The 21125-nt window shown below is 36.8% G+C and overlaps 1 protein-coding gene across 3 annotated transcripts in view; it reads right to left on the bottom strand.

Moving 5' to 3' along the window:
* Positions 1–20908, bottom strand: part of LOC131063325 (E3 ubiquitin-protein ligase SIS3) — a 39129-nt gene extending 18221 nt beyond the window's left edge. The window contains exons 1-8 of one of the 3 annotated variants that reach the window (XM_057997106.2): positions 20577–20908; positions 18263–18301; positions 16727–16793; positions 16509–16582; positions 8222–8360; positions 7992–8084; positions 7630–7695; positions 4950–5069 (exon numbers count right to left, since the gene is read on the bottom strand). In XM_057997106.2, the coding sequence (XP_057853089.1) occupies positions 4950–5069; positions 7630–7695; positions 7992–8084; positions 8222–8360; positions 16509–16582; positions 16727–16793; positions 18263–18301; positions 20577–20605 (627 nt within the window). In that variant the 5' untranslated portion in view covers positions 20606–20908. The remainder of the gene's footprint in view (positions 1–4949; positions 5070–7629; positions 7696–7991; positions 8085–8221; positions 8361–16508; positions 16583–16726; positions 16794–18262; positions 18302–20576) is intronic. The other 2 variants (XM_057997108.2, XM_057997107.2) reach the window with 2 other exon arrangements.
* Positions 20909–21125: the final 217 nt, after the last annotated feature.

The following is a 21125-nucleotide window of genomic DNA, read 5'->3' as shown; positions in this document are numbered from 1 at the left end:
ATGCTCAAATATGCAAAAAGGTAACAAAAGACTGTTTTGTAGGCTGGAAAAAGTTACATGGGTTTTTTCTAGTTTTCCTCTTTCAAATGATAAGAATGTGGCAACTGCTTGTCCCTTGACTTGAACACCATCCTATGCAATGTTCTTTTGATCTTGGCTTTCCTCCCACTCAGACAGTGTCGTTTTTGCAGGGTCCTTTGAATGTCTTCCTAATTGATCTTGGCTTTCCTCCCACTCAGACAGTGTCGTCTTTGCAGGGTCCTTTGAATGTCTTCCTAATAGTGTCCAAAGTCTTTGGAATATCTATTAAGCTAGGGTCTTTATTGTTTAATCAACTATTCTGGGGCTGTGGACACAATGCAAAAAACAAACAGGATTTAACGAAAGACCCTAGCTAAAAAGAGGGCTGAGTGTTTTGAAGAGGACCAGGCTAACCTCTTTATTATTGAAGAAAGGCTTTAGAATGAACCTTGCAACTGTCTCATTCAAGTACAGGTGGCCAATCTTGTGCATAAATTGAGTGAAAATGTGTGCAAGGCAAAAGGTGCTAGAATAAGGTCTAGATTGAACTAGCTTAAGGTGGGGGAAAAATGTCCTAAATTTTTCTCCAATATTTTGAAAGCTAAGGCTATAAAATAAATATTTCTGGCATTAGGGTTAATAATGATTTAATTGTGGATGAAACCCAAGTTAGAGATGAGTTCAAAGTTTTTTTATCAAGATCTCTATTCTTTTGTACGTATTGATTCTAATATTGCTATAAAGAGAGATATTATTAAAAAAAGTTGTCCCTATCAAAATTATTTAGTCTGCTGCAATTAAGTTAGATGAGCCCTTTTTAAGTGAGGTTAAAAGTATTATCTACTCTTGCAATGATAAAGCCCCAGGAGTTGATGGATAGTCACCTAAATTTTATAGATGTAACAAGGATTGAACTCCCCCTACTGCCTACAACCATATAATGAAGCCATTAGAATTAAAATGAGACCATGGTGAGAGACAAGTTGGTTTTCATCAATAAGTCCGATGCAGTTAAGTTAGAAGAGCCTTTTTTGTTAAGTGAGGTTAAAAGTGTTATCTACTCTCTTGCAAATGATAAAGCCCCAAGATTGAACTCCAGCTACTTCCTAAAACCCTATAATGAAGCCATTGGAGTTGGTACTTTGGGGAAGGATATTAATAGAGGAATAATTAAACTATTGCCCAAAGATAATGATTCCTCTTTAATAAAAATTTGGAGTCTTATCACTTTGTTAAATGTATATTACAAGATTTAACCTAAAAGATCATTGCCAATAGGTTTAGGGTTGTTCTTCCAAATACCATCTCTCCTAATCACTGGATTTGTTAACAGAGGGTATATTTTGGAGAATCTCTTTACTAGTTAGAAAGGAATAAATTCAGTGAAAGATTCTGGACAGAATGTGTGTATGGACCTAATTGACTTTGAAAAGGCATATGACGGAATCGAATGGATGTTAAACTTGATATCATGACGTCCTTGGGGTTTGGTGAGAGTTGAGACATGATAAATATGTTAGTGTGCTCTAACGAGATGCTATTGCCAAGGATAAGAATTAATGGAGTCTTATCTTCTCCATTCAAGCTGTTAAGGTCGATTAAATAGGGTTGTCCCCTAGCACCCTCTATGTTATTGTTGAACCTTTGCACCACGTTTTAAAGCACTCATATTTCAGCCCTCCTCTTAGGAGGTTAATTCTTCCAAACAATGAAAATATTTTATTGTGTCACTTTGTTCTTTATGCTAGAGGAAGAAAATTTTAAAAAATTTCAGAATAGACTGGATTGTTATTGCAATGCTTCTGGGTTGTCCCCTAGCACCCTCTATGTTATTGTTGAACCTTTGCACCACGTTTTAAAGCACTCATATTTCAGCCCTCCTCTTAGGAGGTTAATTCTTCCAAACAATGAAAATATTTTATTGTGTCACTTTGTTCTTTATGCTAGAGGAAGAAAATTTTAAAAAATTTCAGAATAGACTGGATTGTTATTGCAATGCTTCTGGGTTGTCCCCTAGCACCCTCTATGTTATTGTTGAACCTTTGCACCACGTTTTAAAGCACTCATATTTCAGCCCTCCTCTTAGGAGGTTAATTCTTCCAAACAATGAAAATATTTTATTGTGTCACTTTGATCTTTATGCTAGAGGAAGAAAATTTTAAAAAATTTCTGAATAGACTGGATTGTTATTGCAATGCTTCTTGTTCTAAAGTAATTCATAAATACATAATTCTTAGTTGGAAAGAAAATCCTCCTAATTGGCTTGTTAATGGTTAAGAGTGGGAAGGCCCAAGTAAACATGTGAGATATATTGGTATTCCTTTTGCTCTGGAACCTTCTTTGAATGGGATGTGGTAGTGGGTTATGTTTAGAGTGGTCAAGAAGGCGGGTAAACATCATACAAATTTTTTCAGTTGCTTGTAGATTCCAGGTCTGCCAAAAGTATTCTCTTCATACTGTCTTTTCTCCTCTGCATGGTTGGTGTGCTCAATTACGGCCATTCTCTGGTCTATGGTTCAAGCTAAAAGGTTTGGGAGTAGGTAAAAAGTTGTGTGGTTGAGTGGGATGTTTCCAAATGTAGACTCTCTGCCCTTGCAAATCTATTTGGTCGTCATTAAAAACCAATGGTAAACTACTTGCTTTGCAAAAAGGATGCTCTGCCTAAAGTGGTTCAATAAAGATATAAATACGTTTGGTCAAATCACTAATGAAATGGGATTATCCCTTTGAAAGCCATCAAATCTGCCTATGTGATTCCTGCTTCTTAGAGAAAAAAATTATTTTTTTGTTTTGCCTGCTATTGGTGAGATGCCTTGTTCTTGAGAGGAAAAATGATACTAGATTATGGCTTAATTTTTCATGGTCTTGTGAGAAGAAATTGATTGTTGTCTCAGCTAAAAAATGTGAGCAATATCTTTGGTTGATAGCTTTCATAATCAATTAAATGAAAATCCCTTTGGGGGTTTAACAGTTCTGAGGCAATGTGGACTTGCCAAGCTTAATAAAAAGTTTGGTCTTATCTTGAACCCAACAAAAAGGAACTTTTTTAGATTGTTCCTTATTTGTAGAAAACTTCTTGTGGGGGACTGTGTCTCCAGATCTTGGCATATGTTTAAACTGTGATGATAAAGAGTCTTTTAAGCTTTTTTTTTAACTGCATTTTTGCTAGATTGGTATCGGACTGTTTCTTACATAGCTCTTCACTGTGGGCTAGGGGTAAAGGTTTTACTTGGTCTAATGTTCTATACGGGCATATTGAGAAAGTTGATAGTTTCTTCGTTTAAGTTTCTGATGAAATCTAGTTAATTCTATCCATGAAAGTCTTGGGGAATTGCAGAAATAGACATGTTTTTCAAGGTGTTAAAGAGTATTGCTCACTTCTGTAAGGAAGCCGCACTTATTATTATGTCTTTACAGGGCTGTGAGCAAGTATACATGAATTAAAATAAGATCCAGAAGATTGTTGATGAGGCAAGCAGAAGGCTGGTTCTGATAGTGATAACATTCCTTCAGTTGGACATACTACTGTTGATTCTGAAGTAGGTGTATGCAGTTCTTTTCGAGATCTTGCATGTCACCAAATTTGGCAATTTCGATGACATTACCATATCAGCTTTCCCTAAATGGTGGCTCAGAAAGTGCATGAAGCACAGAGTCGAGGACTTAGCTAGAAAGATTGTTGCTATTATTGAATCTGATGAGAAAGAAGAAAAAGCTAAAGCAAAAGAAGCCAATTGATTCTACTGATTGTTGGTAGTATGCATCTATGTAGTATTATTTGATATCTGCATGAGCACGCAAATTGCTATGAACAGTGTTGGATGCAGGTTACTGTTTGGCATTTTACTGGCCTCTTAGGTGGTGATGTAGTACGCTGTCACATTTTGTCCTATTTCAGCTACTACGTATATCTGCTTTGTAATCTAGGTATTATTGATGCTCTCAGCACTATTATTGTACACTTTTTTTCAATATTAAAATAAATAAAAACATAGACAATTCTCAGTTCAGCATATAAGTGATGAATCATGATCATATATGTATGCATATGCATCCATTTATATGTATAGAATTAACAGCGTAACCGTTTCAAGGTGATCAAACCATCTAGCTAATCATAGACAAATTTTCTGGCAACTCATGTAAAATTGCATAATTTGTCGATAGGTACAGATATGTTGGAACAAAAAGAAATTAGTAAATTACAGTGATTTTGAAACATCTATTTGGAATCTGGATATCACAGAGTTCACTATCTGGAATCTGGATACCACAGAGTTCAATCCACTGAACTTTACTGAGGTTTTGGGCCTATATACTAGATTCTAGACCCTTCTTCATGGATAAATTAAATTATTGTTATATAATGCAGTGAGGTCAAAATAGAGGCTTTGACAGTATATTTATGCTGAAATAAACTCAAAAACCACATTATGGTGTAGTCTTGGAGGTATCTAAACCTTTAGTTGGCATTTAGTGCATACCTCCAAAAATAGCACTATTAAAAGCTCTAAGTTTTGGAAGGGAAGTAACTTTAGTTGTTACTGACTGGTCAGAGAATACAAATACAACTGAGTGATATAAAACAAGAATGCCAATGGAATTTAACATAAAATGAATCATTTCTCATGGCCATGTCCCTTACATTAATATGAAAAACCGGGACAACAACAATTGCAATATGAATGCCTAAAGATGAGAATACAGATCCCGTTTCTATGCTCCTTGAACAGCCAATGTCAGGGCATTGCCAACAGTTAAAACCCCCAGATCTGAACAGAAGGTTAAAATTTAAGGCCCTTCCTAATCATTTCATGCAGTACACATAATAAACATATAAAGTCATCCATTAGCATTTCGTTGATGAACATTGCTAAGACTTGCAAGAAAGCATGGGTTAAAGCTCAATACAACATGAAGAACTTGACCTGTGCAGGGGACAAATAAAGGCCTGGGTGATATGTTGCTGTATCTTGTCCCATTCCTCGCATCTCCTGTCCAGCAGCTTCAAATGCCCAATCAGGAACTCTAATAAGATCAACCAAAACCTGAAATTCATAGAAAATGCAATTAGCATATCATACAGCACAATAAGAATTGTTGTTGAAATGTTATCATTACATTTGCTGCTTTGATTTGCAGCATCTGTACCTTCATTTAACTAAATAAATGATAACCGATCAAGTGATACTTAAAATAAGAAGTACAATCCCTTAACAAAGATTATCAAGCAATCATTGCAATCACATATCAAATTCGTACAACACTTCATTCTTCTTTTGCAGTAAGACAAGGAGCAAAGTCTGGATTCGAGTCAATATTCCAGACAGTTTGTTTGTCACCCAAAACACAAACGAGTTTTCCTGGGTAAGGTATAACCCACTCAACAAACATAGATCTATACAGTAAGACACAACTATATTATGTAACTGAATAAGCATTTGAAAGGTCCTCTAGACCAATTTGGTTTTAAGGAGATTAATAGTCATCATCGTCTTCATCATTGATAGCTGATAACTTATTAACCAATCATCACAATCTCAATACCAAATCATACAGAGTAATAGATGATTAACAATGTCTTAATTTTTCTAGCAATGACTGTCTCTTCATTGATAATTGGATGAGACCCTCACAAGGTTGGGTGAGAATAAATTTTGATGGAGCCTCTAAGGGTAATCTTGGACCATCAGGGGCGGGGCTAATAGTTCGGGATTGGAAGGGTGAAGTGGTTGCTCTAGGTGCTCAAAAACTGAAAAAACGGCACAAATAATGTTGCAGAGGCAACAGCGGCAATGCTAGCAGTTAAAGTTGGCAAGAGATTAGGTGTCAAGAAGTTACATCTAGAGGGGGACTCGTTGATAATCATACAGACACTAATGAAGGGAAGTATAGAGGCGTGGCATTTACAAAATCTGATTGCTAATGTTATTCAGGAGCTTAAATTTTTTGAAGATTATCAAATTAGCCATGTTAGGAGAACAGGTAATATGGAGGCAGATATATTATCGAAATGGGCTGTGTCATTTAATGAGGTGGGAGTTTTAAGACTTGAAGATTTTCGGTAGAAGCTTTTTGATGACGAATAGGATGGCAGGAGGATAATGATTACATTGCATGGAGGAACGCACAGATAGCAGAGAAGTTAAGGCTGGAGACGGCGGGCATTTATGGCTGGGAGTAGTTTTATTGATGGTAGTCAATTGATCACTTATTACTTTTAAGTGACTGTCTTCTCAGTTTGGTGTCGTCTTCGAGAAGATAGTCGAGTGAATTACAGGGGCTCTTTGCAGGGAAGGAGCGAAACAGAGTGGTGCGAGGTGGTGAGGCAGTGCGGAAGGAAGCTATGGAGGCCAACTTCACTTTGCACTCCAAGAAGCAACTTTGCCCAATCTATGGTGATATAACCATCAGAAGACTCCAGGGTTTATTCAAATTCTCGGACGAGCTGTTGCCACAATGTGTAGCAATTATTCTGGGGAATGCTTTCAATTTGGTAAAGCATAGATACAAAACGCAAATGGACACCTATTCGCTGACTATGGCATGGGGTTTGGAAGTTGGGGAGAGTACAGGTACGGTGAGGAGGCTGATGGAGATGATAATTCATGAAGATTTCTTGGTAGGTATGGACTCTTTCCTGGAGTGGGCAGTGCTGGGTGTAGGTTTTGACGTGCGGGAAGACTTGGCGGATGGTGTTCATGGTCGCAGAGCAGGTGTTATTCCGTTTTTACGGTGGCCGAAGGGGTTATGTTAGTTTCACCTTCGAGAGGAGGCGAGGAGGGGGTGGGAGGCTTTAAAACTGCTGTTTGAAATTAAAGAATTGGAGGCTGTGATCAAAATTGCAAAGGCAGAAGCAGATGGTGGTGGGAGGAGAGTCTTGCGCCCAAGGAAACGAAAGGAAACAGAGATGCACAAGCCAGCTGAAGCACGAGGCCCGCAGCAGAGGTAGAGTTTGTGAGTTGGCGTCATGACAGTTATCAGGGTTTTTTGTCTGTTGTGGAATTTGTTTGTCATGTTTACTGTTTAAAATTAGCAGGATGGTGATTGGAGGGGGTAGTTTCTTTTTTGGGCATTGTAGATGCCAATGTTCATCTGATAACTTTTTGTAATGGCAGGTTTTAGATGGGGGATTTGGTATTATAGCTTTTTAGATAACTTTTATGGAAGACAATCTCTTTTTGTAAAGCACTTTTTGAATATTAATAAAATACTATTATTACCAAGCAAAAAAAAACAATTTGTCTTAATTTTGGAGGAAAATACGGATGGTGACTAAATAGTAAATGTAATAGTTCCTGAGACTTCGAAATATTTAAAATACCATCTCCATCTCAAAACAAAATAATGATGACCAGAAACTAAATCCATCTTACAAAAGGAAACTAAGAAAGTAAGCAAACGGTATTAACTGTTCTGTACACTGTTCTATAAGCAATCATCAATATTGGATGAAAATAACAATAAAAATTGCTGATCAGTGCTAATATTAAGCTCCAATAAGAAAAACCAAAAAGTAGCACCTTTCAAACTAGAAATCATAAAATTGCAACTAAATACAATCAACACCTGAACTCCTCATGAAGTGCACTCTATAAGACTACCCACCCCATATTCAGAAATTGGAATCCCTTGCTGTGCCCGTAGTAGATGCGCCTGCCTTCGCATTAACCACTGCAAGACATTTCGAATTTCATGAGTAACTGAAAACTTAGATTTTCTATTAACTTTTGTATCACACTTTCTGATACATGACTTATTTCACATTATTTAATTCCAGTTTTTGTATCCTCTAAATAGACAAGAATTGCATACATTAGGATCATGTTAGGAGCAATGATTGGCAGAAATTAGAATCATACTTTATCAAACACTACAATGATTCCCTTGTTTGGACATGCTACAATACATATAAAAGCAGAAATATACATAGATGAATACAAAAACACATTAAATATTGTTACACAAACCTTCCCAGTAGACATGCAAGCAATACAAATTAGTCCACAGTAGCTAAAAAGCAACCAGATTAGGAAGCCCCATTTCTGACCATCTTCAGGTAGCTGCAGAAATCATATCAACAACTATATGTTAATCCATTATTTACTCAAGTGCTACGACAAAAAAGAATCTGTTTAATGCATCAAAAATACCATACCAAAATTCCAATTTCTATTCAAATGAAACAATAAGGACTTACACAGCCTCTTGCACTGGTGAACCATATACTTCCAATTACAGTCCACGCCCACAGAAATGGGTAAAGAACCAGGACAAGAACTGAAATAACTATAATTCTTCCACAGAATCGCTCAAATCTTTGTTGTCGTCCTAGGTCTCTAAAAATACACAGTACACATAGATTAAAAACCTCAATAAGCTGTTAACAATAGAAACCATAAAATAAGGACTAAATAAATCGTATTCTAAGCAAATGTCTATAATATTGCTGATTATGCTAAATCATGAACAACATTAATGTTTCAAGAAGAATTTAGAATTTAATATTCACTTCTGTCATCATTCAAGGCTCTCAAGCATAGGTCTATTGAATCCCATCTAATATTAGAAGCCAAAACTAATATTTAATATTCATTTCTGCTATTATTCAAGACTCTCAAGAAGAATACTTACTATAGCAACTGCAATGATTCCCTGATGAACATGCAAAATCTGCATCTTTCCCGCTCAAAAATAATCCTTGTCTATTTCATGCTAGATATGGTGGGGTTTGGGGGTTTAAGGGCAATTCAGTCTACAAGATCAGTCTTTTATGGGCAGAGAGACGAGCACAAATTGCTAGTTTCTTCACTGCAACCAGAAGCTCATCAATGTTGCCTTTTAGATGAGTCATTAGATAGAATACTCAACTTCCTTTTTATGATTGTTCAACATGGTCCAGTACAGTCTCCTAAACTGCACATTTGGATCCTGTTTTAGCCCTTTCACAGCAATAGACAATATGATCGTGCTGATTCTTATGGTCTGAGGCTTTCTGCAGACATGCAACTGTACTGATCTCCTGACTGATCTCCATCAGCTCCATGTTTCTTAGGGAATTGTTCCCTAGCAGAGCTAATTATATTTGTATTATGTTATTGTTCATGATACAAACACTTCCGTCTCTTGCATTTTCCTCGCCTCCTCTGTACATTGATTTAGCATCTTTCAACAACTTAAGATCTTTATACCTTGCTACTTCTCTTTCGTAACTGATAGTACATTCTGAGACCTTTTGACTTATTTTGCTTTTTTGAGGGCATTAATAAAGATAATTTTTTCTTCACCTGGAGACTCAGTGAAAAAACAGCAAAGCTAATTTATTAACACTCAATGGACGTAATATCTCATAAAATATAGAGAAATGGCAAAAAAAAAGATACAAAATGAGTATTGCCAATGATATTAAAATAGTGTAATGTTTTTTTTAATTTTTTAATGTTCATCTTAGTTGCTTTAAGAAGTTTCCTTTTCTGTCTCCAGTGCACAATTGTTTCATTTAGAAACATCATCTTTGTAAATCTATTTAAGGAGCCTTCGTCTCCTTTGTTTAATACATCAATTTACCATAACATCGTATCAAAGCAAATCAATGGGGTTTTTCAGAATTTGGCGAATTTTTTAATAAAAAATTCGTAGCCTCTTTTTATCTGGAATTTTTTCAGAAATTTGTTTTTTCAATTTTTTATGAAAATAAATCGTTGCAGCTTTCTTAGTGTTGTTTCGAGGGTTTCTTTTCTAAGAAATTTAAAGGCATGCGTACTCCCATGAAGAAGATTTTCTGCAAACCACATCTTCCTTGATCGATTTTTAATGGGTTTGTGCCGTTCTGTTTTTTCGGCCCTCAAGAGGCCTGCACGACCTCGACTCCTCTTGTTTTGGTGACGCGACTTGTTCTCTATGTGCATTTTTTAACCCTGCAATTTGTACCTGTGAGACGGATCTGAGATTCATGACTATGGGTTTTCTGCTTGTGAAGCCACGCTATTTTTTGTACAACACATGCCCACGTTTTAGCACCCTCTACGCGAAAAGGAAGGTTTTTTTGGTGTTGTTTCTGCGTTTTTTGCACCTTTCTTCTAGCCCGAGCGTCCAATTTTTGGGCGTTTTTCTGCTTGTAGGAGGGTCTGACGAGATTTCACTGCGTTTTTGGGTGAGCCCTTTTCCAGTGACAGCACTCACAGAGACCACACCTGGTTCTGAAGCACGCACAATCTACTTCACGTCCAAGTACTGCTTCCGACCACATTTTGTTCTGCTCTGTGTTTTTTGGGTGCCGTTTGTCGAGATTCCTGGATGTCGTGTTTGGAGAGTCTCTGCATTTTCTAGGTTTTAATCATTTTTCTCCTTAAAAAAAATTTTGTTGGGTTTTGATAATTTTTCTCCTTAAAAAAATTCTGTTGGGTTTTTATATATTTTCTCCTTGAAAAAATTTTGTATGGATTTATAATTTTTTCCTGTTTTAGAATTTTTACCGTTTTCACCTAAAAAACAATGAGTTGTAAAATCTAGTTTCCTGGGTCTTTATAAAAAAAATTGTGGGTTTTTTATAATTTTTGTCCTTCAAAAAATATTTTGGGTTTTTATAATTTTCCTAAAAAATTGTTTGTGGCTTTTGATCGATTTTTTACCTCAAAAATCGTGTTTGGTTTTGATCAATTTTTCTCCTCAAAAATCATGTTTGGTTTCTTGCAGTTGTTTTGAATCACACCTAGAGTTGCTAGAGCAATGGTCTACACAAGGGTTTGGCGATTTTTTCCTCAAAATCGTGGTTTCAGTTTCAGAAGTTGTTCTCGGTGACTCCAGCTACAGGGAAGGACAATTTTGCTTCCCAACATCAGGTTCGACGGTTTATGGTTATCTTGGTCATTTCCAAAAGATTTGCTAGAATCAAGGAGGATCTCAGTAGCAGACTCATTTTGCGGAGCATTTGAAGAGAAGGGGGCAGCCTTTTCTATGCATTCGTGACCAGAAGGGGTCAGCCTTCTATGCATTTGTGACCAAAAAACCTGCAAATTATGTCTTTTGTAGGCTAGTTAAAATGATGATCATTAAGAGAGGGTATTAATATGTTGTAATGTTTCTTTAATGGTCATCTTAGTTGTTTTAGGAAGTTCCTTTTTTGTCTTCAGTACACGATTTATAAGGAGCCTTTGTCTCCTTTGTTTAATACATTAGTTTACCATAACAATTGAGATAACTCAATGTGGAACACAAGATGTCACTGAGAGGGGGGGGGTGAATCGGTGATTTCCAAACTTAACCTTTTTCTATCCTATGTGTGTAAACCGGTTAACAGATATAACGTAAAGCAGACATACTGGTTAGATGGGAGATTAACATAAATGTCACCACACATAAAAGGGACATCACATAACACCAGATGTACGAGGAAAACCCAAGATGGGAAAAACCTCGATGAGAAATGATGCTGGAGTCTACTGCTCCAATCCAGCCTCACAATAAAACATTTTGATTACAACATTTAGGGCACCAACCCAAGGAGTACCACTCCTGCTTTAGGGCACCAACCCAAGGAGCACCAAAGCCTGCACTAAGCTCCAACTCAATGATCTACAATAAACATATATCAGATACAAAAGTAATATCTTTGTTACAAAAGAACTTTGTAACTCTTATGCAAATCTCTCCACCGGTTCTCCTCTCTTCAATCCTCTGTTGGTTCTCTGCTCACCTTCTCACTGCAGCAACCTTATCTCCTGTTGCAACCCACTCTCTGCTGCACCTTGCTTTCTGCTGCACCCTTGCCGATTCAGCCTCTTCTCCTTCTCTGTCGGTTCTGCTCTCTGTCGGTTCTCCAACCTTTCTATCACACTGTTGCTGGCCACTTTCAGTCTACTTTTCTCAATCAGTTGTCTGCTATCTGATTGTTGTCGATTCTTAGCTAACCTTCTCTGCAATCTTTTGTGAATCTTCTCTGCCGGTTCAGTCACCACCGGTCTACTCCTCTGTCAGACTCAATGGCAAGCTACCGGTTGAACTCTTCAACCCAATTCTCACTCACACACTCAGTCTCTCCTATGATTGTCATTGAGCTCTTGACTGATTTTCTTCCTCATGCAGCAACATCATCAACATCTTTGGCTCGCACTCTTATAGCCAGATTTTCCCGCCTAAACGTGAGTTTGAACATTGGCACACTAGGGTTTCCGCCATGCACTGAATCTGCATCCGATCTGATCTCTAATCATCGTGATATATCATATCCAATCTGATATCATGTCCTTAATCGATGTTCAGCACTCAATCAATGAGCATCGCCCATATGTTTACCTTGCGAACCACGTCTTCTCTCTTTTGTCGTTTGTAGCATGATTTTCAGCCCTTTGTCTGATTGATCACGTGCGTGATGTGGTTTCCTTCATCCTCTTCGATCTGCAAGATCAGTCTTTTTTGGATCTCTGTTGTTTCCTTGATCTCGAGCTGCAATCCTCTGCCATGCTTCCTCGAGCTTCGCAGTCGCCATAAATGTTGGACCAGTCGCCAACAACTTCACTGACTCACCACACCGACCTGTGCATGCATGCCACTTCACCTCCACGTGGCCCCTTTGTCGGCATCCACCTTTGCTAGGTCAGTTATGTCAGTTTGGATAGGATCACCGACCAACCACACAACCAGGTTCATCTACCAGTTCATAGACCCTATCGGTTATACCCTAACCAGTCTGCCTTCAACCTTGCACTTTGCTTCTCTTCCGATGGAGCACCTAAAACGGTCGGCACACATGCCAACCTGCCTCATGCACATCTTCATCAGATGGGAGCCTTCTGCATCTTCACTTTGTCAGCATTACCAGTGGACAAACTTACCGGTAAACACCTTAATGACATCATGTCATCAGCCTTCAACATACTCCATCTGTCTGCAACTGCTCAACCTTGCCTACTTCATCAATAGACCGGATCTCCTATCAATAGGTTTGTCAAAGTGATAAACGTATCCTTTGTCAAAGTGATAAACGTATCCTTCAATCTCTGTACCTGCCACTCATCATTGTCTACCCGACTAATTCGGTGCATATCCCTGATCTCATGCACCTAAGGCAACTTAGTGTTTCACCAGTTCATCCGGTGGGAGCCTTCAATCACCTGCCTTCTACTCTTTTGTCTTATCTCGAAGGACGATGATGCATTCCATGCATAATAGGAGATAAGCTCCACTTACCGGTGGGAGTGGATCCTTGTCATCTGGATCCTGCAATGTACCAATGTGGCTTCCCTATTGGAGCATGCATATCTTCAAACAAGCACATGTGATTTGGTTGGGCACACTCACTGTCAGTCATCTCTTCATTTGGTGACTGCATCTTTATCCGGTGGGAGTCCTGTTGTTTCACATCCACGCAACATACCGGTGGCCTGCACATACTTCACCTCCGGTGTTGATGTGACTTTTTGTAACATTCCCCCTCTTCATCACAATCAACAGCCCAGCATCTTGCTCTCTTGTTGGTTGGCCACAGTGCATTGCCAACATGTCACTTACCAGTCTGCAGTCCTTATGTCTTCAACACAAGTCAACACTAACTTGTGTACCGGTGACTCCAATGGCCATTGTGTTGAATGACATCAATGGCACCATTTCCGGTATTCATCGATGCCAGCACTGCTCATCAATCTCCCATACCGGTTGCCATCCTATACCAGTTGACATCAATGACAACACAATGCCAACACTCAAAACTCCCAAATTAAATTGCATTTGGTTGAATAGAAATTTGTTTTTCCTTAGAACTCAACAAATTGGCAATAGACATCAAAAGCATGTTGTCTATTTGGAAAATCTCAAGAAGCTCAATAATTGCTGAGTTTGCATCCCTAAAAAAGTAGCCCTTAACACTCAAAAAAAAGGAAAAATTCATAGGTAAGTTGTATCTATTTAAGAAATGGTGACAAGAGGTTCCAAACTACCAAAAAACCAATCCCACTTCCTTGCTAATTTGTGTAAGGCTGAGAAGACCTTCCATAAGGATTTTGGCTAGTGGATATAATAAGAACTATAAGGAATTCAAGTAAACCAAGGAGGGCATGGTGTGTGCTTAAAAGAGCAGATCTCGCTGGACATGTAACTTAACACGGGTTTGCTAACAGCCATTAACATATATACTTAGAGAAAATTGTGGAGACAAGATTTGAATTTCAAGTATGTAGCTTTTGTGTGATTTTAGAATGAGAATTTAATTGAAAAATAACAAATAAATCAGCATCCAAAGGCCTCAAAGGAAAGTGAAGTAGCCTACCGTAACAATTAGACCATACTAGCAATGAATCTGTAAAGCTGATTAGCCTAAAAAAAATCTGAGGTTACAACGTAAGAATTGAATAAGTCCTAATTATTAGATTATTATAATAATATTACATAATTATACTACATATTGTTAATAATAATAATCAAACCTTGTTATTATTAACAAAGAATTAATTGTCAGTGGTTGATCGGTTGTCTCTCTTGAAACTGATTCCATATTGTATATATAGCATTTCATACAATAGTAACAATTGTTCATTGCTTGGCTCAAATCCAATTTGGTATCAAAGTGAAATTTTCTAGTTCTTGCTTATGAAGCCATGTAAGGAGCAGCAGATATTTCAAGCAATTACATGTTGTTGCAAGGATTGTAAAGCCTGTAAATATTTGTATACAGTGGAAGCAAAAGCACAACACAATGTTGAAAAAACTTTTGCATGACCAATCCCTCTAACTTAATCTATGCAACAAAGAACCCAACCTGAATGCAAGGGCAAAATGAAGAAATCATGAAAGAAGAATAAAGGCCAAGGGAAAACTTGTGTGAAGGCAATCCATGTCTACAGATTTTGAATAATAGTCACAAAACCTTAAATGCAATCCTCTATTGCATAGAAAACAAAATGTAAAGAAAAAGCCAACCTTGTGGAAGCCACACAACCCTGTCTATTGTTTGAAAATCTACTACTCAAAATTCTCAAGCTATGCAAAAATAAAAGTCTAAGAAATTTCAATAGTGCGTAGCATGAAGAAACTAAAAAGTGCATGCATATTACTTTCCACTTTTTGACCTTTTTTGTGAAGTTAAGAAGGCATAAGAAGGTATTTTTAAGATTTGGCGAATAAAATATCTAATACAAGCATAGTTCCACAAAGTTTCTTAGTGGGGGACCAGCGGCCTAAGTTGGGGGACCAAGAAGGGGATGGCAGCTGAGGGGTGGCACACATGCAAATAGTGCTTGAAAAATTAGTTATAAAAAGATGTGTAAGGAAAAAAGTAAAAGAATTGCAAACGAAACTTGGGCATTCTATGAATCTTGGTTGTAGTGGCAAGACGTCCCCCTTGCAGCTCCACATCCCAAGACATCCCCATCAACAAGCACAAATAAGGCCTCTGAAACCTCACAAACCTTCATTGCGAATGTAATTTTCACAAATTAATCACTTCTTTTTTTATCGGTTGGAGTTTCTAACTAGGGGCCATGAGAGACTCCTAGTCATCCCCAAGATGGTCAAGAAACTCCTCAAAGGCCTCAAGACGTCACACTATCCCAAGCCTCTCGGCAAGAATCCCCCTACTTCCCTACATCCCAAAGACATCCCCGTCCCCGAAATACCAAGATTTTTACGGTGGGACATGTCCCCAAGGGACAATGTCCACAAGTCAAAAACAAAAACTTTGGAGATTATAAATATAAAAAATGTCTTTTTTAAACTTATTTTGGAGGTACAAGTCAATTTTGGGGAGTTTTAAAAAAAAAACTTAAGGTTAGAAAAGAATTTTAAACCAAAATCAAACGTTTTCAAAAATTATCTTTTACCTAGAGGTTTAAAGTAAGATAAAAAAGTGCAAGTAATATATGTCACAAAATAAAAACTATAATCTTTTATTGCATTCAATTCTAGAGTAAAATTGTACAAATTTATTGAAAAAAAAAGCCAACTTTTTTGTTACACTTTTTAACAATAAATAATAGTATTCACTATAAACTATGTCTTTGATTTGCATTTACAAATAATGTCACTAATCTAAACTATTGCATCAAATGCCTAATATAGCTGCAACAATGATAAATCATTGAGGAGAATTAAGAATGAATTTTCTTTTAAAGAGATGAGGAACCCCCTTGTTGAATAAAATGGTTTTCAATGCTTGAAAAATAATGCTTCATAAATCTCAATCATTGAGAGATGATAATTATGCCCCATTTCATAAAAACATTGGGAGAACCATTTACCAACAATCAATTCTATGCAATTATGTCAAATTTTGAACTTAGTGTATAACACTGTAGATGGCATTCATGTTAACGACTCATATATGACACTACGACTTCTTTACTTATAAGTGCATAATATGGACTTTATTAATCACTTTAGGTACAAAATATGCATCAAACGGGGCCAAAAGCAATGGTAGAATTCATATTTGCAAAACAGATATTTCTTAATCAACAATATTATCAATAGCTTGTACACATGAGGTCTCAACTTACAAACCCATTCCTGCTGCCAATCCATTGTCCACAAACATCAGAACCCGAAATACAAATACTGCAGTATAGTCCACCTGAATTGCAAAAATCAAACAAGTTAACTCAACTGGAATTCTATCTAATTGCAAAGGGCATTAATAAATTATATAACAAAGAATATTTCAGCATTTAAAATTACAAAACAAAACAAAAAAAATCTGTAGGAACTGAATAATTACCACAATCCATATGTGCAAAGGGTAGGTACAAGGATGGTACCGCTTCCAATTGATTGAGACAATGATTCTGCCGGCCAAGCAATCAAGGAAGACAACAGAAGGTTACAGAACTATGAGGATTGCCCAGCATGTAGTTCCTATTACAGCATCAATCCTTCCCTTTTTTTCTTTTTTCTTATTAACCATGCATTGCCATAAACCATATCTGTAATGACTTTTGCATTTAAATAATTTCAAATATCATAACACAAAATATAAAGGTTATAATATCTTTTTATTAAGCCAAAGGCTGTAAGGAATCAAATATCAAATTCATTCCATTCTAACAATAATGCAAACAAAGTCCATCATCAGGTTGGTTCTTCAGTAATAAACTACTTCATACTCTTTGTGAATACTAAATTATTAATTCAATTACTAGATGGAAACTAACTTCCAAGTTTTAGCTCTTAAAAAAGAGAAAATTTTGCCACATCCTGCATTATAACTTATTGTGCCACATCACCTATCTGTGTACTGTACCCAAGATATTTTCATGATATGATCAATCTCAGATATACAAGCTCTTCACACTATTGGTACCTATAAAAAGCTTTTTGCAGCCTTACTAAACACAGGGATTGCAGGCCTAAATAAGCAACTTAGACATAGAAGAAAGTTATCAGTATACCACTAGCTGAGGCACATTGCCTTACCTTGCCAATAAATCCCCCAGTTGAAGGAGAAGAATAAGGTCTTTCTGCATGAAAAATCCAGGCAAAAATGGTAAATGCAAAAATACAAGTGTGCAAGGTGTAATTATTGACCTTCAATTGTATGCAAACCATGCAGTGAATTTATGTCATGAGGCTATGACAACAGACAAACACCACAAAATTTAACCTTCTTACTTGACCTCCAAAGGGAGCAAATCAAAATACACCACAAATATTGTTTCTTGGCTTTCTCATGAAACAACTGCCTAGTTGCAAGTATCAGATACAGTATGAATGTTTACAATGTGTATTATCCCCTGTAAACTCACCCAAAATGGTTCCAATTTGATGATGTTGAGGAAATACTTTGTCTCCCATTGGCAATTAGTCCATATACCATGAAGTCATCATGGGCCATGGCAACAGACTCCAATGTAAACTTGAACAACTACATATTCAAGTGAACTTTGGTCTAGATTTTAACAACCAGAATCAGTTGTGCTCCGAATATGTGTGAAACAACATACATGACTCCAAATCATAGACCAAAACACATTTACCAAAATATTACTTCTGTTCAAATTTACGCATTCTATGATTTTGTCAATTTTCCAGTTAGCTGTTTTTCATAGGTTTTTTCTCCAGTTGGTACTTTCGAAACCCTGGCAATCAACCACTGTTCAGGATTCTTACAACACCGGATCAAACCCTGGCCAAGCTTTAAATTATTGTTACCATTTACATTCACAATGTTAACCGCATACCAGACAGCAGTAACAATCTACTACAGATATATGATTTCCCTTTAATATGATTGAGAACAAATATATGGAAAGGATACGCACTGGTGGCAAGCATTGAGAGGAAGAAGCCATCATACCTGTAACATAAAAAAAAGAGAAAGGTTAAAAGCCCTTCACTGAAGTGTATTAGTTCACTTTCTCATTTGAAAAATGTTTGACATAGAATTGTAACTTTTGAGAACCTATTCATACAGCTTGGCATAAAACATGTAACAAAACTATGTGATGCCTCAAAGAATTCACACAACATGAAATGACTTGAGAAACACATTCATAAGTCCAAATTCTAATGATCAGGCTGTGGAGGTATCCTACTCAATAATGCACTCTTTCTCTAAGAGTGTAAATGCTGCTGATTAGAAAGCCCAACTTTGATGGCAACAGAAACTACAGTTCAAATATTGCACAAAGTTTTATTTGTCAAAATACGAATATTGCAAAAAAAATATAATCATAATTTGCATGCAATCATGGTTGCAAAGAAAACAAAAGTACTGGAAGTTTTAAAGGTAATCTACCCATGTCCATTACATTGAGAGGTTAATAATTTCCATAAGCATGTAGATTCTCTAAATCCTGGGAAAAGGGTTCAGATTCTAGCTTTCATAGGATGAGCTTTTATTCTAATGTTTGGCTGATGTATCTTAAAAATCTTCCATCTTCTAGTATGCCTATAAAATAAGTTGCATTTTTATGAACAATATAGGAAAAATTAAACGAGTGACAAGACTTAAATTAGAGAAAAACACTTAAATCACTTTTGTAAAGAACAATGTAACAGGTATCCAGGAGTCTGCATACAAGTGCAGAATGGCAAGCCTCCTTTGAAATAGAAATACGCAAACTTTTAACATAACAAATGATCTCTGCCATGAACGAAACCCTAATCAGAGATTAAAGATGACTCCCAACAAAATTGCTTGGCAGTGTCATGCCTTACAGCCCATAATTTTTTCACAACACCAATAACATACATGTCTAGGCTTAGGTTCCTAGTAATATTTATATTTACAAAAAAAAATGATTCATAAGGAGAAGAATATGATTGTTACTGCAGTTTCATCACAATCTTACTTGCACATTTAAAGTAAAGATTCCCAGCCACAGACTGCTATAATTAGTTGAATTTCACAAGGCACAGAATGGCATGATTACTTAGCTTTCAGCATCATCTTGCCTGGACATTCAAAGAAGAGACTCACATGGACAACTAAAATTACGTCCTACAGCATCATCTTTCCTAAACATCCAGGCAAGATTCACAAGGTAGAGACTGATATCACTACTTCAATTTCGGTATAATCAAGCCTAGAAATAAAGGAAAGATTCACAAGGCACGGAATGCTCTGATTGCTTTAATTTAAGTATAATCTTGTTTGGAGATTTAAAGGAAAGTTGACAAGACATAGACTGCTCTTCTTACTTAACTTTACATAGTCTTGCTTGAAAAACTACAGGTAGTGTGGTTTCCCTAATAGTATGGTTTATTTAAAGAAAAGTTAAAAAACGAAATTGATTCATAAATCAAAGACTCCTATTATTACTTCAATTTCCTCGTAACATTGCACGGGCATGTGAGAGTAAAATTCACAAACCAGAGTCCGCTATAGTCACTTTAATTTGAAGTTTCAAAATTATCTCGCTTGGTCATAAAAAAACGAAATTGAAAATGCAGAGACTACCATGATTGCTTTAATTCCAGCATAATCTTACTTGACAATTGAAGACGAGATTCCCGCGGCAAAGACTACTATAATGACATCAATTTCAACATAATGTTTCTCAGCTACCCAGAGGAAAGGTTGAAAAGACGGAGGCCAGTGTGTTCACTTCAATTTCAACACAATATTGACTGAACATTAAAGGGTAAGCCTCGCAAGGCAGAGACTACTGATCTGATTACTCCAATATCAGCTTAATTTCGATCACAAGGGAAGACTCGAAACGCGGAAACCGGTATGGTTACTTGAATTTCAGCTCAATATCGCTCAACATTTAAGGACAATACACGCATAACAGAGACGGGCATGATTACTAAAGATTAGCTGAATTTGCTCGGACATGTGAAGCCAAGATCCAAAAGGTAGAAACTGCCATGACTACTTCAAATTTCACCAGAATTTAATAATTCAAATAAAAGCTTAATCTCTACCATCAAGCGAAACCCTAACATAAAATTAGCAGTAACGCAACACAGAATAAATTCTCAAAATCAATTCTACAAGTGCATTCAAAGATCCCTAAAATAATACAAAGCAAACACGATACAATCCTAAAATCACAAGATCTGAAAACAAACCATGAACTCAAAAAAACAAAAATCCAACGAAAAAAGAAAACTAGTGTACATACCATTTAAAATCAATTGCCTTCAGTGACATGTTTAAAAAATGTCAGTTATTCCAACGGGGACGAAAAGAAAAGCCTTAAGGCATTTCGCCGACCAAGTTGTTAGCAGAGCTTTGCTTTCCCCAAAACAAAACCCTAATGCCAGACTTCTTCACCAAAATAGTGTCAAATTTAGCTCAAGCTTGGACGACGACAGAAGAAAATCAATGGCAGACATTGATTTCACTGATCAAATTTTGGGATACCATTCCCCGAATAGTATTTAAAGGAATGGCGTTTTTGTCTGAGAAGAGACCAGAATAGAAGTTAAGGAATGGAGAATGTCAGAGAGACGGACGGACTGGCGTCAAAATGTTTCTTTCCAAAGTGAATAACGTTAACCACAACTGCGAGACACGTGTTGTATACGTGTAAGCAATGAATTGGTCCCATCATCGGTGGGGTAATTGACATTTTCGTTCTTTTTCCCGGCCACGGTGTTGAGCATATCGCAAACGTATCTGACCTGCTTTTTCTCCGAGTGCTAGAATAAAATAGTAGATTTTTAACGTC

Source organism: Cryptomeria japonica, chromosome 3, assembly GCF_030272615.1.
Source record: "Cryptomeria japonica chromosome 3, Sugi_1.0, whole genome shotgun sequence".
In the NCBI taxonomy this organism is placed as follows: Eukaryota; Viridiplantae; Streptophyta; class Pinopsida; order Cupressales; family Cupressaceae; genus Cryptomeria; species Cryptomeria japonica.
Note: the sequence above shows the minus strand (reverse complement) of the source record. Positions and strands in the feature narration are given on the sequence as shown.